Below are 26,736 nucleotides of genomic sequence, written 5' to 3'. Positions count from 1 at the left end.
TAAATCTGATAGGACTAAATCAAATCTAATCCTAACCGGGACATCAAACCGATCCTATATTGGATTGATTTAGAGTTCCTTTTAACCTGGACGATAAAGAATATTTATATTTTGATAAGTTCATCTTCAGCAAGTCTAGAGACATTTAAAACCTCTCAGCCCATATAAAAAAAAATGGTAGCTGATATATATACTTACCAACACCAAATCATTCTTTGCTTCATAAGTTCTAAAAAATCAACGTAGCTATTTCAAATAAATAATTACCAAGGAAAAACTTCAAAGATATGTTAGAATTTGATTATACTCGGCATTCGATAATGTATTTAAATAACACATTTGAGACATGATTATAATCAAATCAATACAACTAAGCTAACTCGAGCAAAGCTCATTTAGTTCAAGGATATACCATCCATCAAGGGATCGCCTCTATATATTGTAATATATATTGATGTCAAAAATAAAATACAACCAAAAAAGCACATAAAGAACATATATCATAGTTGTATTTTCTTCATCGGAAACTAAACTTTCCATCTAAGAGAGTGAAAAGTACAAGGAGAAACTAGGATAGGATGTACACCGACCAAAGGAGTTAACTAAAAAAAAAAACTCCAAATGGCCAACAAAACAAAGGAGAAACTACATTCAGAAAAGCCTCAATATTTCAAGATCATAACATCCTCCCATTGTCGATCTCCAGTGTTCTCTATGTATTACTATTTAGATTTGTTATCTGTATTGAATTGAACCCTTACTATGCTCTCTTTGTGTAATTAGCCTAATAACAGATCTAAAATTGACTCATTTTTAGGCTACAATTACAAATGGTATAGGTGTTTATGAGAAAATACCTTCATCGTTGCATGACGGCAGGCCTTTAAGTACATCCCTCAAAGCATGGTAGTGGCTATCACATTTATGGTCCGAAATGAGGTTGCTTGATAGCACAATTTGCTGGAAATGTTCATCAGGATGCCGCTTCCACAGAGTGAAGTATTCGTATGCCTCTTCAAGATTCACATGCTTCTTCAGATAATAAACTGTCCCGGGTACGAATAGCTCCTCAGGAATTTTACATCTTGCGGCTTCATTTTGAGCTGTATCAGCTCTCTGCACCACAGCGGTAGGATGTGAAGGAGGAGGTCCAGAAGCCACATGAGACCCTTTTCCATAGCTATCATCTGTTAAAAAGGGAAGAAAGTGACTTATTGTGGGAAGGAGGTCTAAAAGCATTTGGAATTTTATTTAGAAAGGATGTTAGAATCATCAAAAGTGTGAGATCTCACATCGGTTGGGAAGGAGAACGAAGCATTCTTTATAAGAGTGTGGAAACCTTTTCCTAGCAGACGCGTTTTAAAAACCTTGAGGGGAAGCCTAAAAAGGAAAACCCAAAGAGGAGGCGGTGGGTTTGGGCTGTTACAAATGGTATCAGAGCCAGGTACTGGGTGATGTACCAGCAAGGAGGTTGAACCCTGACGGGGGGGGGGGGGGGGGGGNGAGTGGATTGGGAGGTCCCACATCGATTGAAGAAGGGAACGAGTGCCAGCGAGGACGTTGGGCCCCGAAGGGGGTGGATTGTGAGATCCCACATCGGTCGAGGAAACCTCTCCCTTGCAGACGCGTTTTAAAAACCTTGAGGGGAAGCTCGAAAGGGAAAGCCCAAAGAGGACAATATCTGCTAGGGATGAGCTTAGGCCGTTACGAAAAGAGAGAGTTCTTGATTTGAGCTTGGTTCTCTCTTTAGAAGGTTCATCGTTTAAAGACAAAATTGAGAATAGCCTTCAAAGATTTGGAACTATTTAGTTGAAAACGGTAAAACTGACATGGAATATTTACATTTGCAAGAAACTTAAATGGTTTAGAAAAAAAAGCATAAAAAAATAAGAAAATAAAAATACAAGGTAACAAGAACGATCATGCTTAGACTCTAGACGTTAGTTGATCAATTTGATGCAGATAGGGTAAAAGTAAGAAAATATTATGAATACACTGCTCGGTTAATCTTGCCCGATCTAGGACCAAAACTAACTGAAAGCCATTGAAACAAAATAATATTCAACTAATTTATGCCTGATGAAGATATTATGTAAACCTGAGAACGTGAGGATTGGCAGGGACAGCAAAATTTTAACAGAGCAATATTTGGTTTCTTTGCAATGAAGACGAAACAAACACAAATTAGCTTACACGGATTAGCTTACCGGAGGGTCCTTTCTTGCTCGTAAACTTTGCATAATCACCAAGTTTTCGAGCAACATCTTGTACTGATGTAACCACCTGCTTTGCATTTGTCAACAAACCATAGATATTTTTCCAGTCTTGTTCTTCAATCACACTCGTCCTGAATCAGATGGAACATAAAATTTGAGATTACCTTCCCCTCTAGCATGTTCAATAACAAGAAATCAAGCAAATGTTCATTTCCTCCCTACAATGAAATTCCTCAATCTTCTCCTTTTCATTTCTCAAAATAGCTCATGCAAAAACTAGATTGATGCCTAATCTATGCTACGTGTAACATCTTCGACATCCTCAAAGAAAGTTGAGGATAAGTTTCAAAAGGCAGCATTGACCATATATCTAAATAGTAACAGACGTTCTGCAATTGAATTGCAAACTTCAGACATCACAAGTTTATACAGCTACACGAGGCCGTTAGTACTCAAAATACTTGTACTATAGTTAAATTATAAGTTTTGGTTACTAAACTTTCATGACTATGCTTATTCAATCTGTACTTAAATAGAAGTAACTAGGTATGAGGGGAACCTTAAGGACCCATGAACTTTCCTAAATAGATACCTTACACTGAGGAAATGGAAATCGCACTTCTCAAACTAATTCCTAACTTGATTTATCAGCTGTAATACTTCTTATAAACTACTTGGTAATGTGCATTAGATAATAATACATATAATGACAAGATTGTAACCGACTGTATACATATTATCATCTCATGATCATTAAAAATGCTTTCCATATGTCTTCTTACACCTTCAACAACCATATTTATCTTAAGCACATCCATAGAAAATTAGCTTTAGCCTTTCACATAAAGCATAACAACTTACCAGTCAGTTTGTAGAATTTCAACCCTTAACTTTGTTAAAGAAGCTAGACTTAGTCTAGGGATAATATCATCCTGCCCAAGGTAAAATCAGAGCCTTCAAGTGAAGCAACATAATGAAATAGGAACTACCAAAATAAAACTAGGAGATTTTTCCTTAAAAATGATAGTTTTTTCTAGAATACATATGACATGAGAACTGCAAGTGGCAAACCTGCATCACTACAGTGGTAACATAGTCGGCACAACTCTCAGCAAGCTTCCTGGAAACGCAAGGTGGTGTTGCAAATCCAATGGCAGAAACAATATCAGGGCTAAATCCAAGCTCCTTGTTTGACTTTTTACGAAGCATTACAGCTAGTAACGAAGCTATAGCTCCACCAAGAGAATGACCCACCAGCCTTAACCTAAAACCCTGTTAATGAATTAGATACAGCCATGACAATGCTAGCATGGTGATATTAGAACGTAAGGATATGCTAAAAGAACTTTAGTAAACATAAATTACCACCTGATATTTCTTTAAGCATCTTCTTATCATTTCAATCTCATGATCAAGAAACCAGCGAGCAGATTCAGAAGTGCCAAAGTGTGTAGAATATCCTTCTAATGTCACTTCTTCATCACTTGAAGTAGTAATATCAGTGATGAGATCATATACTGAGTGAGTTCCCCGAATTCCAAAGATTACAAGTTTCTTTCTAGTATCGACCCCTATATAATAACCAGGCCTCATAACACTGGAATCTTTAATAAATTTCAATATGTTGGGCTCTCGAAGCATGGTGTTTCTTGCAAGCATAGCTGCGGAATCCTTATAACAACCTTTAGCTAGTTCAAGGTAGTAGATGAGGTCTTCGACCTGATTCACAAAATCATTACCTATAAGATCTTTAATTCAAGTGTATAAGGGTTTGAAAATTATTAAATTGAAAATAAAAAAGGAACATAAACATGATTTTAATGAGTCCAATTATTTTATAGGGAAGAAAAAGATGTGAACATATTACAATTGCATTTGAAGTGATCTGGACACCCTTAATGTCCGCCAATGGATTTGTTGAAGCCTGACGGAGATATATAAGGAATAATCCAATTGTGAGATCACTCAAGCTCCACTCCTGGATACCCATCTTACTCCGCTGGATACTTGCAATGATTTCTGAAACAGAACGACTTCTGGGTTGAATTTGATTTTGAATTCCATCCCCTGTATGTCACAAAAAACTTTATCAGCCTCCAAGACTATGACATAGACAGAGCCTGGAACTTTAAAAAGAAGATGAAAAAAGAAAAAATAAGTGCAGACAGTAAATTGTGATGCCACCATCAGTCCTAAACAAACAGAATCACATCAACAGAAAATTACAAGACAGAAAATTGTGCTTGTTGAGCAATAACATATTTAATCTGAACATTTTTTTGGACTCAAGCAATAATCAAATTAATGAAATGATGATTGCCCACAAGAAATATGAGAAGTCCAACTATAATATAAACAGACCTGATGACAGTGCCCACCTATACAATTGCGAAGCTGATTTGAGAGCTTTTGTCAACCATGCAAGCTCTAACCTCCGGTTACTATCACTTATATCTTCAGCATCAGAAAAGTACTTAGGAGTCTTAGAACCTTCTTTGCTATTCTTCTCCATTTCCGACCTTACAGAAACTTCAGGTAGAACTTCATTTTCTTTACGCACATTATTTTCCACCATATCTGCTTTTGACCTCTGGAGATGCATAAGAACGCTATTCACAGTTACAGAGCTTGCCTGCCACTTCTGTTTTCTGAGAGAACTTCTGGCAGAATCTGCAGGATTGAAGAGAAGACAATCCATGTAAGTACCATACCCCGTGTGAATTATAAAACCTCAATATTGTAGCAATGAGACTGTAAATTAATACCTAAGAAAGCCACTTTAAATTTTATAATCAAAGATAGAATTGTGGCAAGAACTATTTATCAATGTAAATTATAAGAACTAAAACCCCTGATTTTCAATACTAGATCATAGTTAGATTAAATCTCTAGACATTGCCTTCCACGAACAAATATCTACAGATTATCAATCCTAACTTGTAAAGGAATTGAAGAAGACAAAGGAACAAAAATCAGCATCAATTTTTCTTCTCAATGCAGCAAATAGATAGCGTAACAGATAGAACGCACAGTTCAATACCACATTTTCATAGAGTGAGATTCACCAAGAATCATGTAATGAAACCGCCAAAAACGCAATAGAACAAACAAAATCAAACAACCATTAAGCTTGCACTAATCCCACAATCTAGATTCAAATACAAGCATTCAAACATTCACGAATCAATAACAATTCAACAAATAACTAAAAGGAAATTTCAGTTACATAAGTTATGAAGAAGTCGCCTCGCAGTTCCATTAGACATGACGACGGCGGAGGGATTCAGCTGAGAAATTTTGTCGGCAAGAATTTGACGCTCAAGAGAAGAAGGATTGCGGCAGATCTTTGGCGGTTTTGTTACAGAGCCGTATGTCCAGAATTGACGAGAGGGAAGCCGAAATTGTTAAAGCTGATTATTTATACCACAAAAAATGCGCCAACGGGATTATTTATTTATTTATTTATTTATTTATAGTTTCATTAAATTGGAGTTGAAATGGGAAATTTTTGGTATTGTTTTTAATATTATTATTTTCATAAAATATTTCTACAAATTTCATTCATTAATTTTTTCATTTATTCTCGAACTTTAAAAAAATATTTAATAAATTCGCTAAATATTTTATTTTATATTTAATTTAATGTTTTATTTTAATATTTAGTTCGTGCAAAAACACATCATAGTTCAAGCCCACCACTAACAGATAAGGAATGTTAGGTTCCCCTCTCCTGACATTTTTGTCCACGTTACAGATAAACGTGCCTCTAATAATTTATATATTTCTACACGAGATGCACTAACATGAATCCCGACCTATGTAAGTTCCTATTTACTCTAAAAAAAACTTCATAGTCACAACATTATTACAATTTTGCCCTTTATAATAGACACCGACTTGCCTAAGCATATAGGGGTCGTTTTATCTCTAAAACTCTTAGTTAAAAATATTTTGATTTTTCTTAGGGTTTTCGCATATTCTTACCATCTTGGTTCCGGAGCATATAAGTACTCACTTCGGTGGGTCAAGTAGGAGATGAAAAGTAAGAGTTTTACATTAGAAAGTTTACTGTGAGCCAAATCTCGAGAAATTGAACAACATAGAAAAACAATGGAGAGAGAATCGATCTAGACAACTGGACAAACAACTCGACGAGTTATCAAACCCTAAAACGTAAATCACTGTTCCTCCTCAAATAATATTTTTTTAAATATATATATATATATATATATACACGATTTACCCGTGTCTAATCATTTATCTATGATATAAATGAACACTTCATACACGAAAAAAAAACATAGATCGTTTTTAAATTTATTTACAATTACCCAGAAGTAAAAGGGTAAAATAGTTAATAACTCTTTTCATAATATATTATTTTGGTAATATACTTATTGAAAAATATTCTCTTTACTTTAAAAATAGTATTTTAATTTCATATTATTAAAAAAAATAAAAATAAAAAAAAGCTCTTTTTTTAAATATGCATTAGAAATTTCTTTAAATATTATTTATTAAAAAAAAAAAACNTTTTTTTTTTTTTTCTTTCCAATAATTCCGTACATTGTGTTCTCTGTGGATGGATTCTTTTCCTTGCTTCTTGATTTCTGTGTTCTTTTGTTAAACAGGTTAAACTTGAAAGTTCTTTTTTTTTTTTTCAGATTCGTTACGAGGTTTACTTTACCCTGCCCTTTTTGACTGGGGCAAATATTTTCTCGTCCTGCAATTTTTGTGTTTCTTCGAATTTATTGGCTTTCAATTTATATGGAGTACTAAAAACTCGACAGCCACTATCTAACCAACCTTGTGAACAAGCCGTCTCACTAAAATTTTACAAAAGAATGTAAACAATTGTTGTTGATAGCCGAAAGTTACAGCAGAAGTTCTACCCCCCCTTGAACGAATCTATTAACTTTTCTTTTTGGGTTTCCATTACCAAAAAGCTTTGAAATTATTCCCCGCCAGTCTCGTTCTTTTAGAATGGGGATTTGTGTTCTGTATAGTTCGCAAAGATTGTTTCTCGTTTGAAAAAAAAAAAATCTCAGTTTACCTTTGTTCTTTTTTGGGCTGGTTGCTAATGAAGCTTTAGACAAGTGAAAAAGGTACCTATGTCTGCACTATTAAACAAATTGAAGCAGTTAGGGACGTAAGCATGAATTCATGTTAATTTTCCTGTTGTTCTAATGCCACTGTAGTCTTTGTTGCACCCTCTCCTTAATCAGGGAGTATGGATGAAGATTGTACAAGGAGTTCATTGAACCAAGGAGTGGAAAATCTCTTGGCTCCCCCAGGTTTTATTTCTCGAAGAGCCTTCAGGCTGAGGAGGGTGGAACAAAATGAGAATGATGGTTCAATTCAAACAAAGAAAACAAAAATAGATACTTTGTCCAGGAAGATTGACATTGATTTGGTGGAGGCGACTTGTAGGCAGAGACCATGGATACTATTTAACCAAAACAACGAGGATTCCTTGGAGTTTGAACCTATGCAGCATGACGTGGTGAATTATTTTATTCTTTTCAGTTTGTCCTCTTTTTGGAGTGAAATGTTTCAGTTAATATCTAATGTTCGGTACCTTTTATATGCAACTTAATAATAGATTTATTGGATCTGGGACATACTGGGTATCTTGTTTCATGCGGATATTATATTAGTTATATAAATACTTTTAATTAACTTGATTATGATGTGCTATTAAGTTGACTCGTTAATCGTTTCACATATATTAATAATCATATGCTTCCCACAAAATATTACCTTTTAATCAGATCTTTTTGTATGCTACTTGAGTTAATGAAATTTGATTTTTCAATGAAAAAACAGTGTGTTTCAATACTTGCTTAAAACATGTAGGATAGTATTATTTAAAATTTACAAGTGATTTTTCTTATTTTTGTAAATTAAGAAAAGTAGCCGGTAACTATTGATAACTCAATATAGAATTTTCCATTTTCGCAATTGGTTCAGGATCTCCCTCCACAGTCTGACCTTCCAAAAGGGGTAGCACATGGATGTCCGGAATGTAGTAACTGTCTGAAGGTTAGCCTCAATCCATTGGTTGAAATTTGAATGAAGTTTGTTTCAAAATTTTCTATGAACTTTATAACACCAAACCACTATGTGCTGAAGTCTACGTTAACTTTCTGGAATAGGTCACTGCAAGGTGGCATCCTGAGGATGCAAGAACAAATATTCTTGACGAGGCTCCTGTTTTTTATCCATCAGAGGAGGTGTTGAGCTGTAATGAATGGAATTTACTTTTTTCACTGTTTATAGTTTTTTAGTAATTGTGTTTTCTAATACATAAAGGAGAATTTTCTATTTATGTTACTGAAAATTGTTCCTGCAGGAATTTTCAGATACACTTAGCTATATTGAAAGAATACGTTCAAGGGCAGAGTCAAGTGGAATCTGTCGCATAGTTCCTCCTCCATCTTGGCTGCCTCCATGTCTTTTGAAGGAAACGGAAATTTGGGAAGATTCTCCTTTCTTAGCCCACTGTCAGCGGATTGACGGGATTCAGAAGGATTATGCTTGTGGTCGACTTGCTAAACATAGTAAAAACATCACGAATAAGAGGAGAAGGTTAGAGTATGAATGTGGTAATAGATGTTTGAAGGATTCGGATGAAAGTTGTGGTAGTGATAAGAAGGGCCCATACTCAGAACTTGGTCAAGAGTTCACTCTCAAAGCGTTCAAAAGCTATGCAGATGACTTTAAATCCCAATATTTCAGCAGTGGAAATAAGGTCACAAGTACAGAGACAAAGTCATCCATGCTTCAAGAGCAGTGGGAACCATTGGTGGATCAAATAGAGGGTGAATATAGACACATTGTCGAGAATCCAACTGAACAAATCGAGGTAACAGATTATAGATTTTGATTCCAACTTTCTTCAGTCAGATAAGCTTCACTTTGTTGATCCTTCTGTATGATTGATTTTAGGTGCTATATGGTGATAGTTTGGGTAGCCCTTCACTTGGCAGTGGATTTCCATCATCACCATCCAGTCCTATTGAACCAGGTCATGTTGATCACATGGACTCTGGATGGAACTTAAATAATTTACCTAGACTACCCGGTTCACTTCTTTCTTTTGATAGCTTCAAGACATGTTCTATTTTATCGCCTCGAGTTCACGTGGGAATGTGCTTTTCTACAGCTTGTTGGGTAAGGGTACCAGAATTTCTGTTTATTAGTAGAGGTTACGCTTGATTACTTTTTAGACGAACAAACTTTTTATGTTTTAGTTTTATGTGAAGAGAAGGAATTCCATTTTTCAGTTTCTTTTTCTTGAAGAGATTTCATAATCTATTTACTGTTGCTCATTCTGTTTTTCAATTATTACTTGGTTTTGTTTGCTGTTGGGGGTAGAAAAAAAGAAATGACTTCTTATGGGACATATTGATCATCATGCCAACTGGAAGTATTTTATGTTACTGTCTTGTACTTATTAATATAGTTGTACATTTTGAGGAGTAATATATGTTGTTGCACTTTTTTTTTTCCCTATTTTAAAAACAGCGAGTTGAAGAACACCACTTACCTTTGTTATGTTACTTGCACTTGGGAGCTCCTAAAATATGGTATGGCATTCCAGGAAGATACATTGATAAATTTGAGGTAGCCATGAAGAGCCTTCCAGAAACTTTCGTGGAACAGAAAAGATCCCATAGAGGAATGGTAAGTAATGACATTCTCACGTTCATCATTCAAGAAGGCGTTGTATTGGATTTATGTTTAGCTGTTTTTTTTTCCATACCATTAAGTTCTATAGGATCGTATTTGTGAATGAGTATGCTCATAATTTCATTGTCATATTTCATGGTATATCATAATAGTACCATGCAAGTTTGTATTCAAATGTTTTTAATTCACTTTATCAAACAATGAGACTGTATTTTAAAGCATGATTTGTTCATTCCAGTGCTTGATAAAGATCTCACACCTACTCGAAGAGTCACGTTACATTTCCTTGATAATACAGGTCAGTCAACCATCAATTGCCACATTGAAGAGAGAAGGCATACCAATTTATCGTTGCATTCAAAATCCAGGAGAGTTCGTTCTTGTCCTTCCAGGAACATGTCATTCGGGATTTAACTGTGGCTTTAGTGTTACTGAGGAAGCGAATTTCGCCCCTCTCGACTGGTTGCCTTACGGTTATAATGCTATGGAGCTCTACTCTGTAGAGAGAAGAAAGACATTTGTATCCTTTGATAGGCTATTGCTTGGAGCAGTCATTGAAACTGTGAAGGCGCAATGGGAGCTCTCATTATGCAGGAAGGATACCAGTGATAATTTGCGATGGAAAAATGCCTGTGGAAAGAACGGGATATTAGCCCAGACATTCAAGGTGTGCTTATGATCTCTCTATCACCAAACTTTACTTATTTAGGTCTTGATTATTTCAATAATCATTTGGTTTTGATAATTAAGCTTATAAACACTACTTCCACCTTGGGTTTCTTTGTTTTGTTATCTACTTTTACCAATGTTATCAAAATTCAAGCCAAGTTTTAGAACTAAAAAAAGTAGTTTATTTATTTGGAAATTGGCCAGCTCAAATATTTTTTTATGAAAGGTGAAAACCATTGCAAAGAAATGGTGGGGAAACCAGTACAACTTTCAAAAAATCAAAAATAACAAGCCAATTGGCTTAGGGTTCTTCCTGAACATCAATTTGTTTGGGGAAATTTTGCCTTCTTCCCAAGTAGTTTCCCTTTTAAGCCATGTTTTTGTATCTTAAGTTGCGCATAATTATATTTTATGTTGCTGAGATTTCCCTTTTGTGCTGTTTCAAACTGTTTAGCCATGATCTCCCCTTTGTGCAGTCTCGTATCACAAGTGAAGGTCTCAGGAGGGAGTATCTCACGACAGCTTCACAGGTGCGGGAAGTAACCGAAATTTTTGATGCTGTCAGGAAGCGCGAATGCAGCATTTGTCTTTATGATTTACACTTGTCTGCAGCTGGTTGTTCATGTTCTGCAGATAGGTACTCTTGTTTGAATCATGCTAAGCAACTCTGTTCTTGTGCTTGGGGCGACAAATTCTTCGTCGTTCGGTACAAAATGGGCAGCTTAAATCTTCTTCTTGAAGCCTTGGAAGGAAAATTAAGTGCAGTCTATAAATGGGCCAAAGAGAATCTTGGACTGGCTGTGCATTCCTATAAGAATAGTTCACTGCAATCTCACCCTCCAGACAGCCCACAGTCTTCGAAAAGCCATCAATCCGAAGATGCAGAGACCCCAAATGCTGTTAATAACTCCATTCTTAGGATTAAGGCAGAGATTAAGGCACGTCTTCTCCAATCAAAAACCTTGAAGCATTCGAAAGAAACTGAAACTATGATAGAACCCAAAGATGCTGTTAAAGACAATGGCATTCTCACAAATTCCTGTTCTAGTATTCCAGCTGACAAAGCTGTATCTAAGCTACAGCCAGTGAGTTCGAATGAGCTCAAAGGAAAGGAGGATAGATCAACTCCAGCAGTAGTTTTAAATGAAAGAAAAGATGGTTTAACCTTTTCACTGAATTTGGAGTCTTCCGAAATCTTATCTGAGAGCTCGACCTCGAGCTTCTCAGAATCCGATGGTTACTGGTCAGATTCTGACTTTTAGATGACTGAAAAAGGGCTTATTTCATTTCAGCTTCGAATTTTTTAGAAGTCAATACTTCCAAAGTAGATAGCCGAGCAAGATTGTAGAACTCCACTCAAGGGAAATTGGCTGGTTCAGAGCAGATGGTACCATAGGATCTCTTATCCTTCTGAATGGCAATGAGTTGAAGTCAGGGCAACAATGAAGGTGCGTACTCGGCATAGATCGTAGAAGAGTTAGAGACCAAAAGAAAATACAAATTTTTTGTTTGTTACATTTAGTCAATGAGCATTCATTAGTTGTCCAAAAAATGTAACATTTCATTATTAATTGCGAGCATTTAAAAAGAATCGTGATTCCTATGCTGATGAGTGTTGCTGAAGATTGAAAAAAGTGGATATTGTACTTGGAAATGATATGTCATAATGGAATTCTCAAGGCACCTCTATCGGCCATTCATTCGAAACTATGCTATGTTTATTGACTTTTAACCACTCGTTTTCTATTTAATATTATGAATGAAGTTGTTGAATCCCCACTGGTTTTGATCTTTAACCCCACAGTTTGCTATTTTAGACTCGAAAGCACTTACGACATGTCTTCTTTTTTAACACGACTATGTCAAGCTTGATTGTGGATTCCACGAGTTTTTCCCCCTCTCTAGTATGATTACAATTCCTTGATATGTGCTGATAATTCAAATTTGGATATTACCCAAGTTTCGTGACATAATTGATACTATGTCAAGCTTGATTGTGGATTCCACGAGTTTTTCCCCCTCTCTAGTATGATTACAATTCCTTGATATGTGCTGATAATTCAAATTTGGATATTACCCAAGTTTCGTGACATAATTGATACTATGTCAAGCTTGATTGTGGATTCCACGAGTTTTTCCCCCTCTCTAGTATGATTACAATTCCTTGATATGTGCTGATAATTCAAATTTGGATATTACCCAAGTTTCGTGACATAATTGATATCTTATCTTTTAGATCATATAATCATAAGATTAAGCAATACGATTACATGATTAAGTGATATTACGTCTTCATATAATAATGAAAACAAGTAGATTTTCGAATCGAAGCTAATAGACTCAATTTTTTTGATCCAAAGGTTGACAAGTAATCATTTTATTGCTTTTTTTTTCCCTTAAAAAGCCATGAAACTGAATAAAGAGTAAAATCTTGTAGAACAAAGAAGATTGGAACCCATTTGGAACTGAATATCCCCAAATCCATCGAAAAAAATAAAAATTTGGGAGTTCACCTGCAACAGCCCAAGATCTGATACTATTCTCTCTTTCAGGCCTTGTGATTTTTCGCCATCTCGTCAACGTCCAGTTCAATTTCCAATATAGGTGAATCCCTTTTCATGCTATAATAACTAGTGAAAGCAAACACAACTCAGTCAGTCCCAACAACAACAATTCTGCACTTTTTTTTATAGAGAGAATGGTGTGGCTAACCTATTCTGCACCGGGCCATGATCGACCGCTGTTCGTAAGCAATATATGGCTCTGCCTACAATGTCCGACATTGGTACCGGACCAAATGTTCGGCTGTCGTATGCTTCCTGCCATTTGATGTATGAGAGGGAAGGGGTAAGTAAAAAGAAACTCAAACTGCACCACAGTAGAACAGGATGGCTTCAACTACAGCAGAATTATGGTAATGTCATTGGATTGTACCTTGGGCTTCAACTTCTCATTTTCGGCCAACAACCAGCACTCATCCTTCTCAAGGATGAAAGGCTCATCCTTCTCATCAGTAGACAACATTTCATACCCTTCAACTGCAGCCAATCTTCTGACAAGATAGTTCTCTGGTTTCTCTGGCTCCTTTACGACCACGACGTCTCCAACAAAAACACTCCTGTGTCAACAAACAAGTATCTCTGCTGTTAAACAAGGGGAATGGTGAGTATAGGCTAAAAAATATAGCTTTGAAGTAGGGTCCTAATTTGTATGTTATAGGAGCATATACATCATACAATGACTCAATTCTAAATTCTACTCCATGAACCATAAACAATTCTCATTCATAACATGTACTTGTACCAATAGGAAATACCTTTTTCTTCCCTCTTTCTGAGTTCTATGCCCTATCCTCCAAAAAAGGATAACTTGTAATGGGGGTGCCCATTGCCGATAGTTCTATGCCCCATCTTCAAACCTTGGATTCGGTAATCAGGAGAAGAGTATTTGTTAACACCTATTATGATACATCAAACCCTAGGCAAAAACTTTGTTTCCCAACCAAACCACTTTCATTTTGGGTGCTTATCCAATTTTAATTGTGAATGACGTTACTGATGAGTGGGATGTAAGAGGAAGGAAGAGATGGTGTCTGAGCTCAATATTTAAAAAGCGTCCCACCTTGGTTGGGGAGGAGAACAAATCACCATTTATAAGGGCGTGGAAACCTTTCCCTAGCAAACGCGTTTTAAAGCCTTGAGGGGAAGCTCGAAAGAGAAAGCCCAAAGAGGACAATATCTACTAGCAGTGGATCTGGGTCGTTACACTATGATAAGGTAGATTGAGATTTCGTTGAGGCTATCACTATAAATGAGGAGGTTAGATTCAAGGCTGCAATTAAGACGTCACCTATTATGTGCATGTTGGTGAAAAACGGAGAGAATCAAGCAACTAAAGAGCTGGATCGTCCCTTTTGTTTTCTCTTGGTGGTTAATTGATTGTCCAAAAACGAATAAGGGAGAACCACATCGAGGCTTCTCAATCGGTAAATGTGGAAGTCATATTGCTAATCTACCAAAGAAAAGTGACATCCTCTTCTGCTTGGTAGTGGAAAAGGAAAAAATAGTTAACAATCTTCCTAATCTAGTAAGAGCATCCAACAAAGTTACGAAAAGGTTCTCCAATTGGATGTAAGAGGTGAGACTATATTTGCAAAAAGAAGAGGATTCAAGTTAGAATCTAAGGGAGAAGTTTAGGATGAACAGAACAGTAGCTGGAGCTAAGTTTTCAAAAGGCCTTTTTAAATTGGGAGATGGAAGGTGGGCAACCCTGGTGATAATCTCCTTCATAGCAGAACTCTATGTTCAGGGAGTGGGAGTTTTGGAACAAGAAGGCACCAGTTGACTCAAACAGCTGTGAATGCAATTTTTTTTTTTTAACCAGAAACAAACTTTACACTGATCGATAAAAATATAGAAAACAAACAAACAAAGAATGGTTTATAAAGTATGATATGAGGCAAAACATAAATAAAGCATTGAAAAACTCGAAGGAAAGGTCAAAGCATTCGAGGTAATTGGAGAATAAATTCGTATTTTCAAGGCCAAAACTAACTAAACCAGTGCCTGCCTGCATCTCCTTCCACTCTCTCTAACCAGTTCTTTGACTAGTGACCAATATTCCCTTAATACTCTGATAATATTTCTAGCTACCCCGGTAATATTCCTACGATCATCCTATCACGACCTTATTTTGAAAATATCTTTGAATGTGGAAGGCTCCAAAGAAGTGTACATTCTCTCTGAGACCTCCCTAGATCTCAGTGGCTTAGACACAAATGAAAAATACAGCAAAGACATATCCTCAGCTACCTTGACTAAAAGTGATGCTTCCTTCACAAAAGTAGTCTAGAAAACTCAAACAACCTCCTTATCTTTTGTCCTTTTGGCCAAACTTATTGAATCTTTTTACTAATAAAGGCTCTTCCTTAGATACACTCGAGAGTTGATCGCCAAATACTTTATATGTTGTGCTTCGAAATATTTGGTCGGATTGCAGAGGTATGATTTTTTAAGAGGAAGATTATATGCAATACATAACTGCTACTTTTACACCATCTGATGTATAAAGAATAAACTAAAAACTATTCCTGGACAACTTATCAAGGTGGTAGTCACACTAAATAATTGATCTTCAAGAACAAAAGACGATCAATCAAACGTGGAAATTAATTTACTTTATTCTTCTCCACATCCATATTTATAAAAATTACTACGTTTGTAATCATACCCCCTTCGAAACTCATTGGTCAATGAATTATATTCTCCTTTCTTAATGAAGTGTGTTTCTCGCCAATTAATAACAATAGCCACTGAAGTATAAAAGAACGGAGTAGAGGACTGACTTCACTTTATTCAGATGATCAATTTAAATTGAGGAAATAAATTAGAACTAAATCAAAAGGACCAGATTAGTAAGCATTTTAAATCTATGACAAAAATAGGAAACTTTGTTGCAGAAAAAGAGAATATACTATTTTGTACTAAGAGGAAGACAAAGATTACGTTGGGTTTGCCACAGGTAATTTGCGTACGAGAAGTGTTCCTCCTGTCTCACCTACAGTTGGGGCCATCTCCACTCCTTTAAACCAGTGTAGGTATGTGAGCTTTCCCTGAAGTAAATTCTTCCAGACAGCATCACCTACTTCTTTGTCAGTAATTTGACCTCCCTTATAGTTCTGCAGCAGAGTAAAGATTCTTCTTTTAATTGCTTATATAAAACAGTTGAAAGGTTTGAATGGTTAATACCTCTCTACTTTTTTCTCAATCAAACACTTCTTAGAGTTCAAAAATTTCCTAGCTGAGAACCAAGAAGCTAACCAAGAGAGAACTACAAGCTAACCCGGAAATGAAAGAATATGCACAAAGAGATAAACCATGTAAAGATTTGCTAATAGAATAGAGAAATCAGAAGATCAAAGACAATCCGGCGAGGAAGGTATGAATATTCAAGAACTGGCATTGGCTATAAACCATTTGCATTTTCTAGCACATAGTTAATTATAGAGTCCCAGACTCCCAGCAGCTCACACTCATTCAACATAGAAAAAGTCATGGTTGGCTTCAACTTCTCAAACATTGGAAATATGATTCTATAAGAAACTAAAAGGAACACTCATTCAGAAAAAGGAAAACAGGTGATATACTTCCTCCCACACTGCAGCCAAAAGAGAGAACAAAAAAATTTACTATCTTCAACGCGCATTGCCCGGACAAGGTCAATCGAAATGAGAGAAAAACAGATGATTCTCAGCATAGAGTGCTAGAACACTCTTAAAAGGTCTGATCAGTAGAAAAAAAGGGGAGTAACTTTATGTAATTTTTTTAAAACAAAAAGTATAGAGGACTACAACAAAAGGCCAAGAAACCAATTATACACTGGAATACAAAGAATTATTTTTCCCATTTGAAAGACTCGTCTATTTTCTCAGTCTATAATTTTATTAAAAGAAATAGACAAACCCTGCTTTTTTTGAAAGAGGGGAATAGCAGCAATAAAGGAATGATCTAGTAATAATCAAAATTTAAAAAGTAGCCATTCATACAATCAACTTTTTTAAAAAAATGTTGGTAAAGATATGCATCAATTTGTAACAGAAAATCAATTGTGAAGAACTTATAAACAACGAACAAACTCAGAGGACTAATCGGTGATCGAAAACCAAAGCAATAAAAACCAAGAAATGCGATTTGAGCTCACAACTTGTCGAATTAATATCCAAGAATACTTCAAAAAACAAGAAATCCGAAGCCTGATGACAAACAACAGGGCAAGATATGATATTATTTTCTAATGAATTTCGAGTAATGTAACCAGTATGAATAATCAGAACACCAAACACAAATTATAAAGAAAATAAGCAGTGATTCAAGAAAACCCATGTGAAAAATTGAAGAATAGGAATAGAGAGAGAGAGAGAGAGAGAGAGAGAGAGAGTTACCTTCCAACTGAGAGAAACGGAGTACTCGAGCTTGTGAGCTATGTACCGGAACCAAGTTGAAAGCGAAGCCATTCCTAGAATCCTAGAATCCTCAAATCCTCAAATCCTCAAATCCTAAACCCTAATTCTCAGGTGGATGAATGTGGTTGGGCGAAGTTTTACGCATACCCTTTTACTAAAACCCCATGAAATGTAAGAAAAACAAAATCTGCTGTTCTTCTTCGCCCCTTTCTTTGTGACTTCAATGTAAGAAGATGCTTAAAATCCTCTACCCTCTTTCACATTAAATTTCTGTTTATTTAATATATTCATTCTTTTTAAATTTTTAATTTTACATTTATTTTACTTTTAATTTTAAATTTTGTATATAACGCATTTATAATTTTGATATTAAAAAAATAATAGGTGAGAATTCTAAATATTTATCATTTTTTTTTTAAAAAATATTATGTTCAGAAGGTAAATTTGTAATTTTAAAAATGTAAGGACTATTAATTTTTAAATTCTTTTTTATTTCATATCTAATAATTTTTTAATTTTCAATTTTAAATCTTTTTCTTAATTAAAATAAAACTTACCACAATCATTTTAATTTCATAATAATATTATCTAATAATTTTTTAATTTTCAATTTTAAATCTTTTTCTTAATGAAAATAAAACTTACCACAATCATTTTAATTTCATAATAATATTTTTTTAAATTTCAAACACGCATATCAATAAAAATAAATACTAATAATTTTTATGAAGGTAACACACATTAATATTAAATTATTTGGGTTCATAGAGACTATTTTTGGGGTTCAACTAAATTGTTTGGGTCGGTAATCAAGACTATTTTTGGGTTCAACCGAACAGTAATGCGCTCAATTATGGCTTTCCTTTCGCTTAGAGTTGAAAAAAAAAATTAAGAGAAGCAAAATGTTTGAGGGTTGGTAGGCTGAAAGGATGAATGAAATTTGGGACCCGAAAATTAATGAACGTAGAAAAGATAGAGAGAAAAAAATTCAAGACGACCAATCAAAATTAATGTTTGGACATAATTGGAAAAGAAAAAAAGACAAAATAAATGAAAGACATTAAAAAACGAATAGATAGATTTCTTACATTTTAGGATGGCAATAATTTCCTCCGCTCATCAAACTTTTTCTTTGTTATTCTCTAACTTACACAGATCAACGCTCTCTTGATTTTTTATAGCTCACCTGACTCGTATTTTATTTAGACGTCAACTCATCACCTCATAAAACACGTCACGTCTAAATAAAACACGTCAAGAAAAATATTAGCATCTAACAAATGGTAAGGCGATATCGACCTGTAAATGAACCTGCATTATTGTTCATAGAGGGAGAAGCAATCAAGTAGGATGGAACACATTGGTCTTGCTATGTATTATCTACACTGGAACATTCATGTATTGGCTATTGGTTTGGTGTCTTTTGTACAACAAATTGTTGAGAAAACCCCACCAAATTAGATGTGGGAAGAAACAAGACAAGAAAGAGAATAGTAAATTTCAACACTACTAAGATCTGTTAACCTTTTTCAGATCTGTTATTTACCTGACTCCGAACAACGCTGCCACGGGCTCGGCTCGGCTCGGCTCAGCTCCAAGGTCGATTGTTAGAAACCAAGAATCCGTCTCGTCCATCGTTGCTCGAACTTAACCTTCTGTTAAACCAAGTTGGTCAAAGGATTTGGATGCAAAATGCCACCTTATCATACATTGGATCTATGTATATTAGAGAATTCCAACTAAGATTAGCAAATGTATCAGAGGTTCTGCTGTATCATCTGATGATCCACAGAGAATATGTCACATTGACTCTTTTCTCTTTTCAAATGCATCCAGTTCAGATGTCATTGAGTTTGAACAGCTACCCCCCACGCTCGGTTGACAACGTATGGATGAATCAGCTGCATCTCGTGCCTCTGATTCCTCGTCTGTCCGAAACAGTCATTCAAATCAGTCGTCTGTCCAAAGTGAGTGAAAAAGGGAAGTATTGGTGCATACCAAAGAGTGACTTGATTGAGGGTCTTTTTGGTTTGTTGCATTTTTTCTTCAATTCAGCTACACATTAACAGAAAACCAATTTCCATGAATGATCTCCCTCTTAAGAACAACTAGAACTATATATATATATATATATATATGAGTGTTGACTCATAGTTCAACAGTAAACGATTCATTAGCAGTCCCAAGAACATCAACTACAATGACAGGTATGCTAATCAAGCTTTAAAATGACAGGTTTGAAAGTAAATATTTCAACCAGTATGTGAGAGGACATACTCATCCCAGGCAATTGATAATCGTTGACGATTTCGAAGTTCTTATAAGTGTATCCAACAAAGTTGATGTCCTTAGATGAGAGCATCTGATAAAAACACATCCAAAAGGGAATTAGAAACCGACAATATGAACAGACTTTGTTAATTTTGAAGATCATGGGGAAAAAGATAAATCTACCCACACAACTTAAAAGCCATAATTTTGAAGGGGACAGGGAAAAACCATAAAAATCTTGTTGCTTGTTGCTGTAGATGAAGGCAACTAGCGGAAGGATTGGTTACAGTGTGTGTATAATGTTTGGAGTCACGACTCTCCAAATGATATGATTTTGTCCACTTTGAGAATAACCTCTCATGTTTTTGTTTTGGGCTTTTCCGAAAGGCCTCACACCAATGGAGATGTATTCCTTACTTATAAAGGCATGATCATTCCCTAAATTAGCCAATGTGGGACTCCCTCCCAACAATCCTCCCCTCGAACAAAGTACAACATAGAGTCTCCCTTGAGGCCTATGGAGCCCTCGAGCCTCCCCTTAATCGATGCTCAACTCCTTCTCTGGAGACCTCAAACAAAGTACACCATTTGTTCGACACTTTAGTCACTTTTGACTACACCTTCGAGGCTCACAATCTTTATTTAACATTTGAAGATTCTATTAACATGACTAAGTTAAGTGCATGACTCTGATACCATGTTAGGAATCACGACTCTCCACAATGGTACGATATTGTCCACCTTGAGCATAAGCTTTCATGTTTTTGTTTTGGGCTTCCCCAAAAGGCCTCACACCAATGGAGATGTATTTCTTACTTATAAACCCATGATCATTCCCTAAATTAGCCACAGTGGGACTCCCTCCCAACAATCCTCAACATATAATCAACTCAAGTTAGCTTCAATAGCTGCTTATCTTTTATCATACTATCTAAGCATGAAGCCGTATGTTTGAAACCTTGTAATAGTTGATAATCACTCGTTTAAGTTCTAAAGTCCATGAGTGAGGGAAAGTGTTAAAAATATGAACGAGTTAAACCTTTTAAATAGGATGACCAGTGCTAAGACTGTTACCTTTCTCCATGGACCAGATTTAGATGATGTACTGCTTTGCGAGTCAGACTGTAGATATAGAAATATGAAGAGAGAAAGTAAATGAGACAAAGGCCAAAGCAACTTGCTCGGAGAAGTTAACAAAAGATAGAGGGACATCATGCTACCTCTTCAAACTTTTCAAAATTTTGAGTGTCTAGCTCATCTTTAACCTCAGGAACAAATGCAGCTTCCATTTCATATAGCCTATCCCATTCAAGATTTTGAAACCACGGATGAACCTAGATGACAAATTGGGAGGCAGGAACCTTCAGATTATTTTAAAAGCTTCAAATCAAACGAAAAGAAATTAAGAACGACACGGCGTACAACACCTTAATTTCATCCGCACCGTTTGTACCTAGCCGCTGGTCAACATTGCATAGTAGTTTGCTTATGAGATCTTTTGCCAAGAGAGATAGCTTTGCCTCGTCAGGGAACTTCAAATGAGTTCTCCAGTTCACTATCTGAACAGGGCAAAAATACAAATAAGAAAAAAAGCTTTAATTGTCAAGCCTTCCATATTATAGCCAAGAGATAGTAAAGAATCAGGGTACTGCATCACCATCAAGTTAATCATATAAGTAATATAAAAGTTTCATGGGCTTTGAAACGAAAGGACAACTGTACAATAAGAGATCATTTGGTAGGTTTGGCTGGAAAAGAAAAAGAATCAAAATATCACATGACTAACACAGGACTTCACCAACAAATTAATACGAACAGTATATAAGTTTCATAGACTTTTCAAATAAAAGGATGACTAAATGCTCATCAAGAGAAAATTTATTGAACGAAAACATGTTTTGTTGTGAAAGTAAGGAGTATCTAAAAATTCTTTTTTCTTCTTCGCATTAAACAACAGCCACAAGATATTAAAGTTACCTTCCGACATGTTGACATTGGATCATCAGAGTAAAAAGGTGGGTACCCAACAAGCATTTCATACATAATTGCTCCAAGTGACCACCTAGTATTTAGAAAAAACCATAAATTGCAAGCAAATCGATGCCACTTGAAAGAACCTCATCTCTTTTGCAGTTGAGACATCATAAAAACTTATAAATTCATTCTAGATAGACATGTGAGTTTAGATTTACCAGTCACATTCCATTCCGTAACCTTTCTTCAACAAAACCTCTGGAGCAATGTAATCTGGTGTTCCAACTGTTGAATAAGCCTGGAATTCCAATATACCATAATGTAAAAGAAGAAATCCTATGCACCAAAACAATCAACTAGACTTTTTTTTTTTTTTTTTGAAATAAATAAGGCTAAATATAAAATTGGTCCCTATCTTTCAGGAAATTTTCAATGTAGTCCATAATCTTTTATGATTTTTATTGTTAATATATTTTACATTTTCAATTAGATGTTTCTGCAAAAAAATAATAATAATAATAATAATAAAAATAAAAAAATAAAAAGAAAAGAAAAAAATTGTTGATATATTGGATGGATTAGGTTTCATGTGTTTGGTTAACAAATTTTAATAATGTTTTTATGGAATGATCTAGTTGAGATTTTTTAATAAACAACTAGTAGAATTAATACATTTAAAAGAGAATCTAAACCAAGAAAATGAAGTTTTGTAACAAGAAATTTCCTAAAACCCCAATAGCAGCACTAGAATAAGCTAACAGTCAACCATGACATAAATCTCTTCAACATATGCCATCTAGAAGAATAATAAGAGAAGCAAAACTTCGGTAGAAGGAAACGTACAAGCATTCTGCGATTCTTCTGCCAATGTTGTAGTTGCTCTTGTTGAGTACGTGTAGGAGCTGCATTGCTCTCATCACTTTGTGCAGTTCCATTGCGGGCACTCCCTATGTTGAAATCTTGTTCTTGGAGTGTACTGCAATCTAATGGCTTGCATAGTCCAAAGTCTGAGAGTCTCAAGTGCCCAAATTTATCAAGCAGCAAGTTGTCAGGCTTGATATCTCTGTGAGACAGAACAACAGAATTAGCTTATCTTTACAATTGAAAGGAATGATTCATGATAAGTATCCAAGGGACACAAAAATCTGCTGACCTATGAATGTAGTTGTGCCTATGAATAGACTCAATAGCCAAAACTATCTCTCCAACGTAAAACCTGGCTTCATCATCAGTCAATGTATCCTTTCTCATCAATAAAGTCATCATATCTCCCCCAGGTAGGTACTCCATAATAAGGTAGAGAAACTCATCATCTTGAAAAGAACAATAGAGTTTCACGATGCAATTGCTGTCTACTTCAGCAAGAAGATTTCTTTCAGCTCTCACATGCTCCACCTGAAAGATCTCCAAAATGCCCTTAAGAATGCAGAATAATAAGTTCTGGGATACAAGATAGCACACGCCACCACAAATTACCTGGCCCCTTCGAAGCATCTCGGATTTTTTAAGCTTTTTCATAGCATATACCTGACCTGTTGTCTTCTCTCTACAAATACGAACCTACAAAGATCAGGAATATACTTAAGAAGTTACCCCCAAAATTGTAACTACATAAACAAATTTGGTTTAGAATTGGGTTTGGTACATGAACAAGGGTCTGGGCTCGTTCATGTACACTTGAACTAATCTCACATAATATCCGGTCTGACCCTACAACACAAGTGTCAAAAATCCAATAGTGCATTCTACATGACCTGAATGTGATAGGCTCAAGTTATTTGTTAAAATTTGACTTTATTATACTTTTTTTCTTCTAGTTATTCAACAATGTTGTTTCATTTGGAAACAAAGACCTACCTATGAATTTAGTTTAATCTAGCTAATTGGAGGATTATGAGTATGTTCCCAAATGTGGTCATGTAGAAAAGAAAATTCATACGTAACAAAAAAAAAGGTGAAACATACCTCCCCAAAAGCACCTTTGCCAATGATTGTTAGTAAATCAAAATCATCGACACCCATTTTGTGCCTTTGGAGGCGCATGTATTCTGTTTCCTTCTTCTCCAAAAATTTAAGTAAATTGTTTTGATCTTCTTCAGAAACATCAGCATCAGCCAGCTTCTTTTCCAATATATTGCGTCTGCATACATAAAAATTATTTATAAAATCTTACTCAAATGAGAATTGACTTGGTAGTTTCACATGTTTGTTAAAAATTAAGGGTAGAAAGTACAATAACAACCATTGTCATTAGTTATGTTCAAATTGTATACTTCATATTAATATCAATGATAAAGAACAATGGACGATTGATAATTTCAGAAAATTACTAGATAATTCAAGAGTAGGAAAGCTTTTCTTCAAGATTAGCAAAAGAGTTTCTCTACTGAAGTCCAGAGGGAGACAGTAAGCATATCTGAATGATTCAATTATATATATGAACAGAGAATACTTTGGTTGTGTTTTATATAAAAAAATGGGTAGAAATGCAGGAGCATTGTTCTTCCTCTCCTACCGTCAATATAGTTTAAAATGTTGGCACAATCTTTTTAAAACATTCAACCTACACTGGAATTTCAACTTCAGAGCACCTAATAATTTCGATCAAAAGCTAGTTGGGGAGAAGGAAGGCCAACATATTGCAGATTTCCAGGAAAGAAAACTCAAAATGGGCTGACGTTTTCTATCTAGTTCTAACTAAATACATTATGTTTTCCAGTGCAGCCTCTCATGTATGTTTTCTAATTACATTCACACTATAATGAATTAAGACCAGGGCGTCCTGTTGCAAACTCCATTGTTGGCGGTACCCTGCTTTTACTAATGAAAGGTTTCATTCCCAGAAAGAAAAAGATCCAATCATTGTTTTGAGAAAGTAGCCATGAAATCTATAGGGGCATGTGTTGAGGATTATTGGGAGTGAGTCGCACATTGGTTAATTTAGTGGAAGATCATGAGTTTATAAGTGAGGAATACTATCTCCATTAGTATGAGGCCTATTGGGGAAGCGCCACGAGAGCTTATGCTCAAAGTGGACAATATCATACTATTGTGGAGAGTTGTGATTCCTAACAACACGTTCTCTTAAAACGTCTTTACAAACTAATAATTTTGGCAGGATATACTGGTGTGACAACAATCTATTTGTAGCAAAAAGAAAAAAAAGCAAGAACTCTAATTAAACATTTTTGTGATCGAATGCATAATCATTGCCTCACAAGATTCATATAAACAAACACTTTGGCTGCACATTCTTACTTCACAGTTGTATTGTATCAATTTCCAAATAAAAAAACAGGGTAAACAATCATATGTATACCTTTCCCTTCTCTCCTGCAGATTCCTCCTTTGCTCCTTGTAATGATTCTCGATGTACTGCTTTGCCGCAGCAACCTTCTGCTTAGTGATATTAGAAAGCTCTTCTTCATCCACCGGTTCAGTAGATTCCTCATTCCCTCCAGCACTATTTTCCCTCCTCTTCGAAGAACCCCTCAACCTATCTCTTGGCTGAAGCTTATTAAACCAACTCCTCGCCGAATCCATTTCTCAAACAGGAATCTCAAGAACAGAACCATAAACCATCCCTAGACCAGAAACAAATTCCCCAATCCAAAAAAAAAAAAAAAAAAAAAAAAAAAAAAAAAAAAAAAAAAAAAAAAAAAAAAAAAAAAAAAAAAAAAAANATCCCACCACCACAAATTCGAAACGACCACAAACAAACAATCAATCGCGTCAGAATAGAATCAAAATCAATAACAAAAAGGAGTCGAAGAAATGGAAGTGATAGGGCTTCCAAGAAAGAGGGAAAAAGGGCTGAGAATCCGGATGACCGTGGAACTAAAATAGAGTGAAATGGTAACACGAAGGAGAGATATAATCCAGAAATGGAAGTGAGAGAGAGAGATAAAGAACGATTCCAGCATTTTTCGTTGTGGCCTTCAATGAAGAAATTCCATAGAGTTCGTCCGAAATGGTCTCTCTTCCGTGATTCGAATTACCACTCATTTCCATTTTCTCTTCCCGATTCTGAGCTCTTCCATGGAATAACAGAATTGGAGTTTGGTTGTAGACGACGACGATATATTCCAAAGCTGGTTTCAATTTATATATATATATATATATATATATATATATATATATATATTAAACAATTATTTGATGCGCTCCCGCTCAAAATCGTTTTTTCAGTTAATTAATTAATTTATTTATTTATTTTAAAACTTCTCTAAACCGTCATCTCAACTGAAATATCACTGTATTTTTTATGTGTTAATTCATTTTTTTTTTAATTATTAATAAATATGTTTAAAAATTATTACCAGATTTTATTTTTTTTATTGTAGGATGAAAAATATTAATTTATTTTACACGAATTCCATCATTTGACATCTTACTCGAAAATATATGTTTTTATATAAGCTTACTAAGTCCGCTAATTTAAGGAATGATTAAGAAATACTCTCTCTATTGATACAAAGCCTTTTGGGGAAACCCAGAGCAAAACTGCGAGAGCTTATGCTCAAAGTGGACAATATCATACCATTGTGGAGAGTCGTGTTCGTCTAACATGGTATCAGAGTCATGCCAATAGATTGGTAAATCCTCGTGTTCGTCTAACAGTTTTTACTCATAAATCTATAAAATATGAAAATATACGATTGTGGAGAGTCGTGTTGGTCTCTAAATCTATAAGATATAAAAAATATAAAAATACTAATTTTAATATAATATTAATGTGTAACATATTCAGGTGATTGTTGATTATTTAATTTCATATTATTTTTTTTATTAAATTTATAATTTGACATTTTTTAAAATCTAATTATAATATATAATTAGTTGAACTATATTTAAAAAGTTATTATTTGTAATTAAAATAATTAAAGACTTTTGTAAATAATTTATATATTTAAAATAAATTATTTTATTTTTTGAAAAAAAAAATTAAATTAA

At 35.0% G+C, this 26,736-nt stretch overlaps 4 protein-coding genes across 4 annotated transcripts; 1 reads left to right on the top strand and 3 right to left on the bottom strand.

The window, feature by feature from the left end:
* Positions 1-409: 409 nt before the first annotated feature.
* On the bottom strand, positions 410-5,592 carry LOC111778228 (sn1-specific diacylglycerol lipase beta). Its single transcript, XM_023657925.1, has 8 exons — positions 5,443-5,592; positions 4,578-4,886; positions 4,084-4,283; positions 3,585-3,935; positions 3,288-3,488; positions 3,078-3,148; positions 2,208-2,347; positions 410-1,187 (listed from the first exon to the last, which is right to left on the bottom strand). The coding sequence occupies exons 1-8, from the start codon at positions 5,480-5,482 to the stop codon at positions 844-846; spliced, it is 1,656 nt and encodes a 551-aa protein (XP_023513693.1). The 5' UTR covers positions 5,483-5,592; the 3' UTR covers positions 410-843.
* A 1,163-nt stretch (positions 5,593-6,755) lies between these two features.
* On the top strand, positions 6,756-12,292 carry LOC111779207 (putative lysine-specific demethylase JMJ16). The gene is made up of 8 exons (XM_023659303.1): positions 6,756-7,719; positions 8,187-8,258; positions 8,372-8,449; positions 8,569-9,081; positions 9,165-9,389; positions 9,744-9,902; positions 10,207-10,575; positions 11,054-12,292. Exons 1-8 carry the CDS (start codon positions 7,447-7,449, stop codon positions 11,837-11,839), a joined length of 2,475 nt encoding a protein of 824 aa, XP_023515071.1. The 5' UTR covers positions 6,756-7,446; the 3' UTR covers positions 11,840-12,292.
* A 629-nt stretch (positions 12,293-12,921) lies between these two features.
* Positions 12,922-17,796, bottom strand: LOC111778098. The gene is made up of 5 exons (XM_023657745.1): positions 17,518-17,796; positions 16,082-16,254; positions 13,512-13,695; positions 13,290-13,396; positions 12,922-13,207 (listed from the first exon to the last, which is right to left on the bottom strand). The coding sequence occupies exons 1-5, from the start codon at positions 17,587-17,589 to the stop codon at positions 13,126-13,128; spliced, it is 618 nt and encodes a 205-aa protein (XP_023513513.1). The 5' UTR covers positions 17,590-17,796; the 3' UTR covers positions 12,922-13,125.
* Positions 17,797-18,834: 1,038 nt separating this feature from the next.
* LOC111778985 (serine/threonine-protein kinase 38-like) lies at positions 18,835-25,383 on the bottom strand. Its single transcript, XM_023659004.1, has 13 exons — positions 25,103-25,383; positions 23,749-23,923; positions 23,260-23,343; positions 22,937-23,178; positions 22,627-22,846; positions 22,002-22,081; positions 21,787-21,871; positions 21,237-21,368; positions 21,030-21,143; positions 20,884-20,931; positions 19,816-19,900; positions 19,537-19,593; positions 18,835-19,466 (listed from the first exon to the last, which is right to left on the bottom strand). The coding sequence occupies exons 1-13, from the start codon at positions 25,324-25,326 to the stop codon at positions 19,339-19,341; spliced, it is 1,674 nt and encodes a 557-aa protein (XP_023514772.1). The 5' UTR covers positions 25,327-25,383; the 3' UTR covers positions 18,835-19,338.
* Positions 25,384-26,736: the final 1,353 nt, after the last annotated feature.

The sequence above is a fragment of the Cucurbita pepo genome, chromosome LG17 (assembly GCF_002806865.2).
Source record: "Cucurbita pepo subsp. pepo cultivar mu-cu-16 chromosome LG17, ASM280686v2, whole genome shotgun sequence".
Lineage (NCBI taxonomy): Eukaryota > Viridiplantae > Streptophyta > Magnoliopsida > Cucurbitales > Cucurbitaceae > Cucurbita > Cucurbita pepo.
Note: the sequence above shows the minus strand (reverse complement) of the source record. Positions and strands in the feature narration are given on the sequence as shown.

Coding starts and splice junctions, on each gene's coding strand:
- LOC111778228 (XM_023657925.1), bottom strand. CDS start 5,482: ATGTCTAATGGAACTGCGAGGCGACTTCTTCATAACTTAT. Junction 4,887..5,442: donor GCGACTTCTTCATAACTTAT/GTAACTGAAATT, acceptor TCAATCCTGCAG/ATTCTGCCAGAAGTTCTCTC. Junction 3,489..3,584: donor GATGCTTAAAGAAATATCAG/GTGGTAATTTAT, acceptor ATTCATTAACAG/GGTTTTAGGTTAAGGCTGGT.
- LOC111779207 (XM_023659303.1), top strand. CDS start 7,447: ATGGATGAAGATTGTACAAGGAGTTCATTGAACCAAGGAGTGGAAAAT. Junction 8,259..8,371: donor AATGTAGTAACTGTCTGAAG/GTTAGCCTCAAT, acceptor TTTCTGGAATAG/GTCACTGCAAGGTGGCATCC. Junction 8,450..8,568: donor TTTTTTATCCATCAGAGGAG/GTGTTGAGCTGT, acceptor TTGTTCCTGCAG/GAATTTTCAGATACACTTAG.
- LOC111778098 (XM_023657745.1), bottom strand. CDS start 17,589: ATGGCTTCGCTTTCAACTTGGTTCCGGTACATAGCTCACAAGCTCGAG. Junction 16,255..17,517: donor CCGTTTCTCTCAGTTGGAAG/GTAACTCTCTCT, acceptor ACTCTGCTGCAG/AACTATAAGGGAGGTCAAAT. Junction 13,208..13,289: donor CATGGCCCGGTGCAGAATAG/GTTAGCCACACC, acceptor TGCTTTCACTAG/TTATTATAGCATGAAAAGGG.
- LOC111778985 (XM_023659004.1), bottom strand. CDS start 25,326: ATGGATTCGGCGAGGAGTTGGTTTAATAAGCTTCAGCCAAGAGATAGG. Junction 21,144..21,236: donor ACGGTGCGGATGAAATTAAG/GTGTTGTACGCC, acceptor TTTGTCATCTAG/GTTCATCCGTGGTTTCAAAA. Junction 19,901..20,883: donor AATCTGGTCCATGGAGAAAG/GTAACAGTCTTA, acceptor TGTTTTTATCAG/ATGCTCTCATCTAAGGACAT.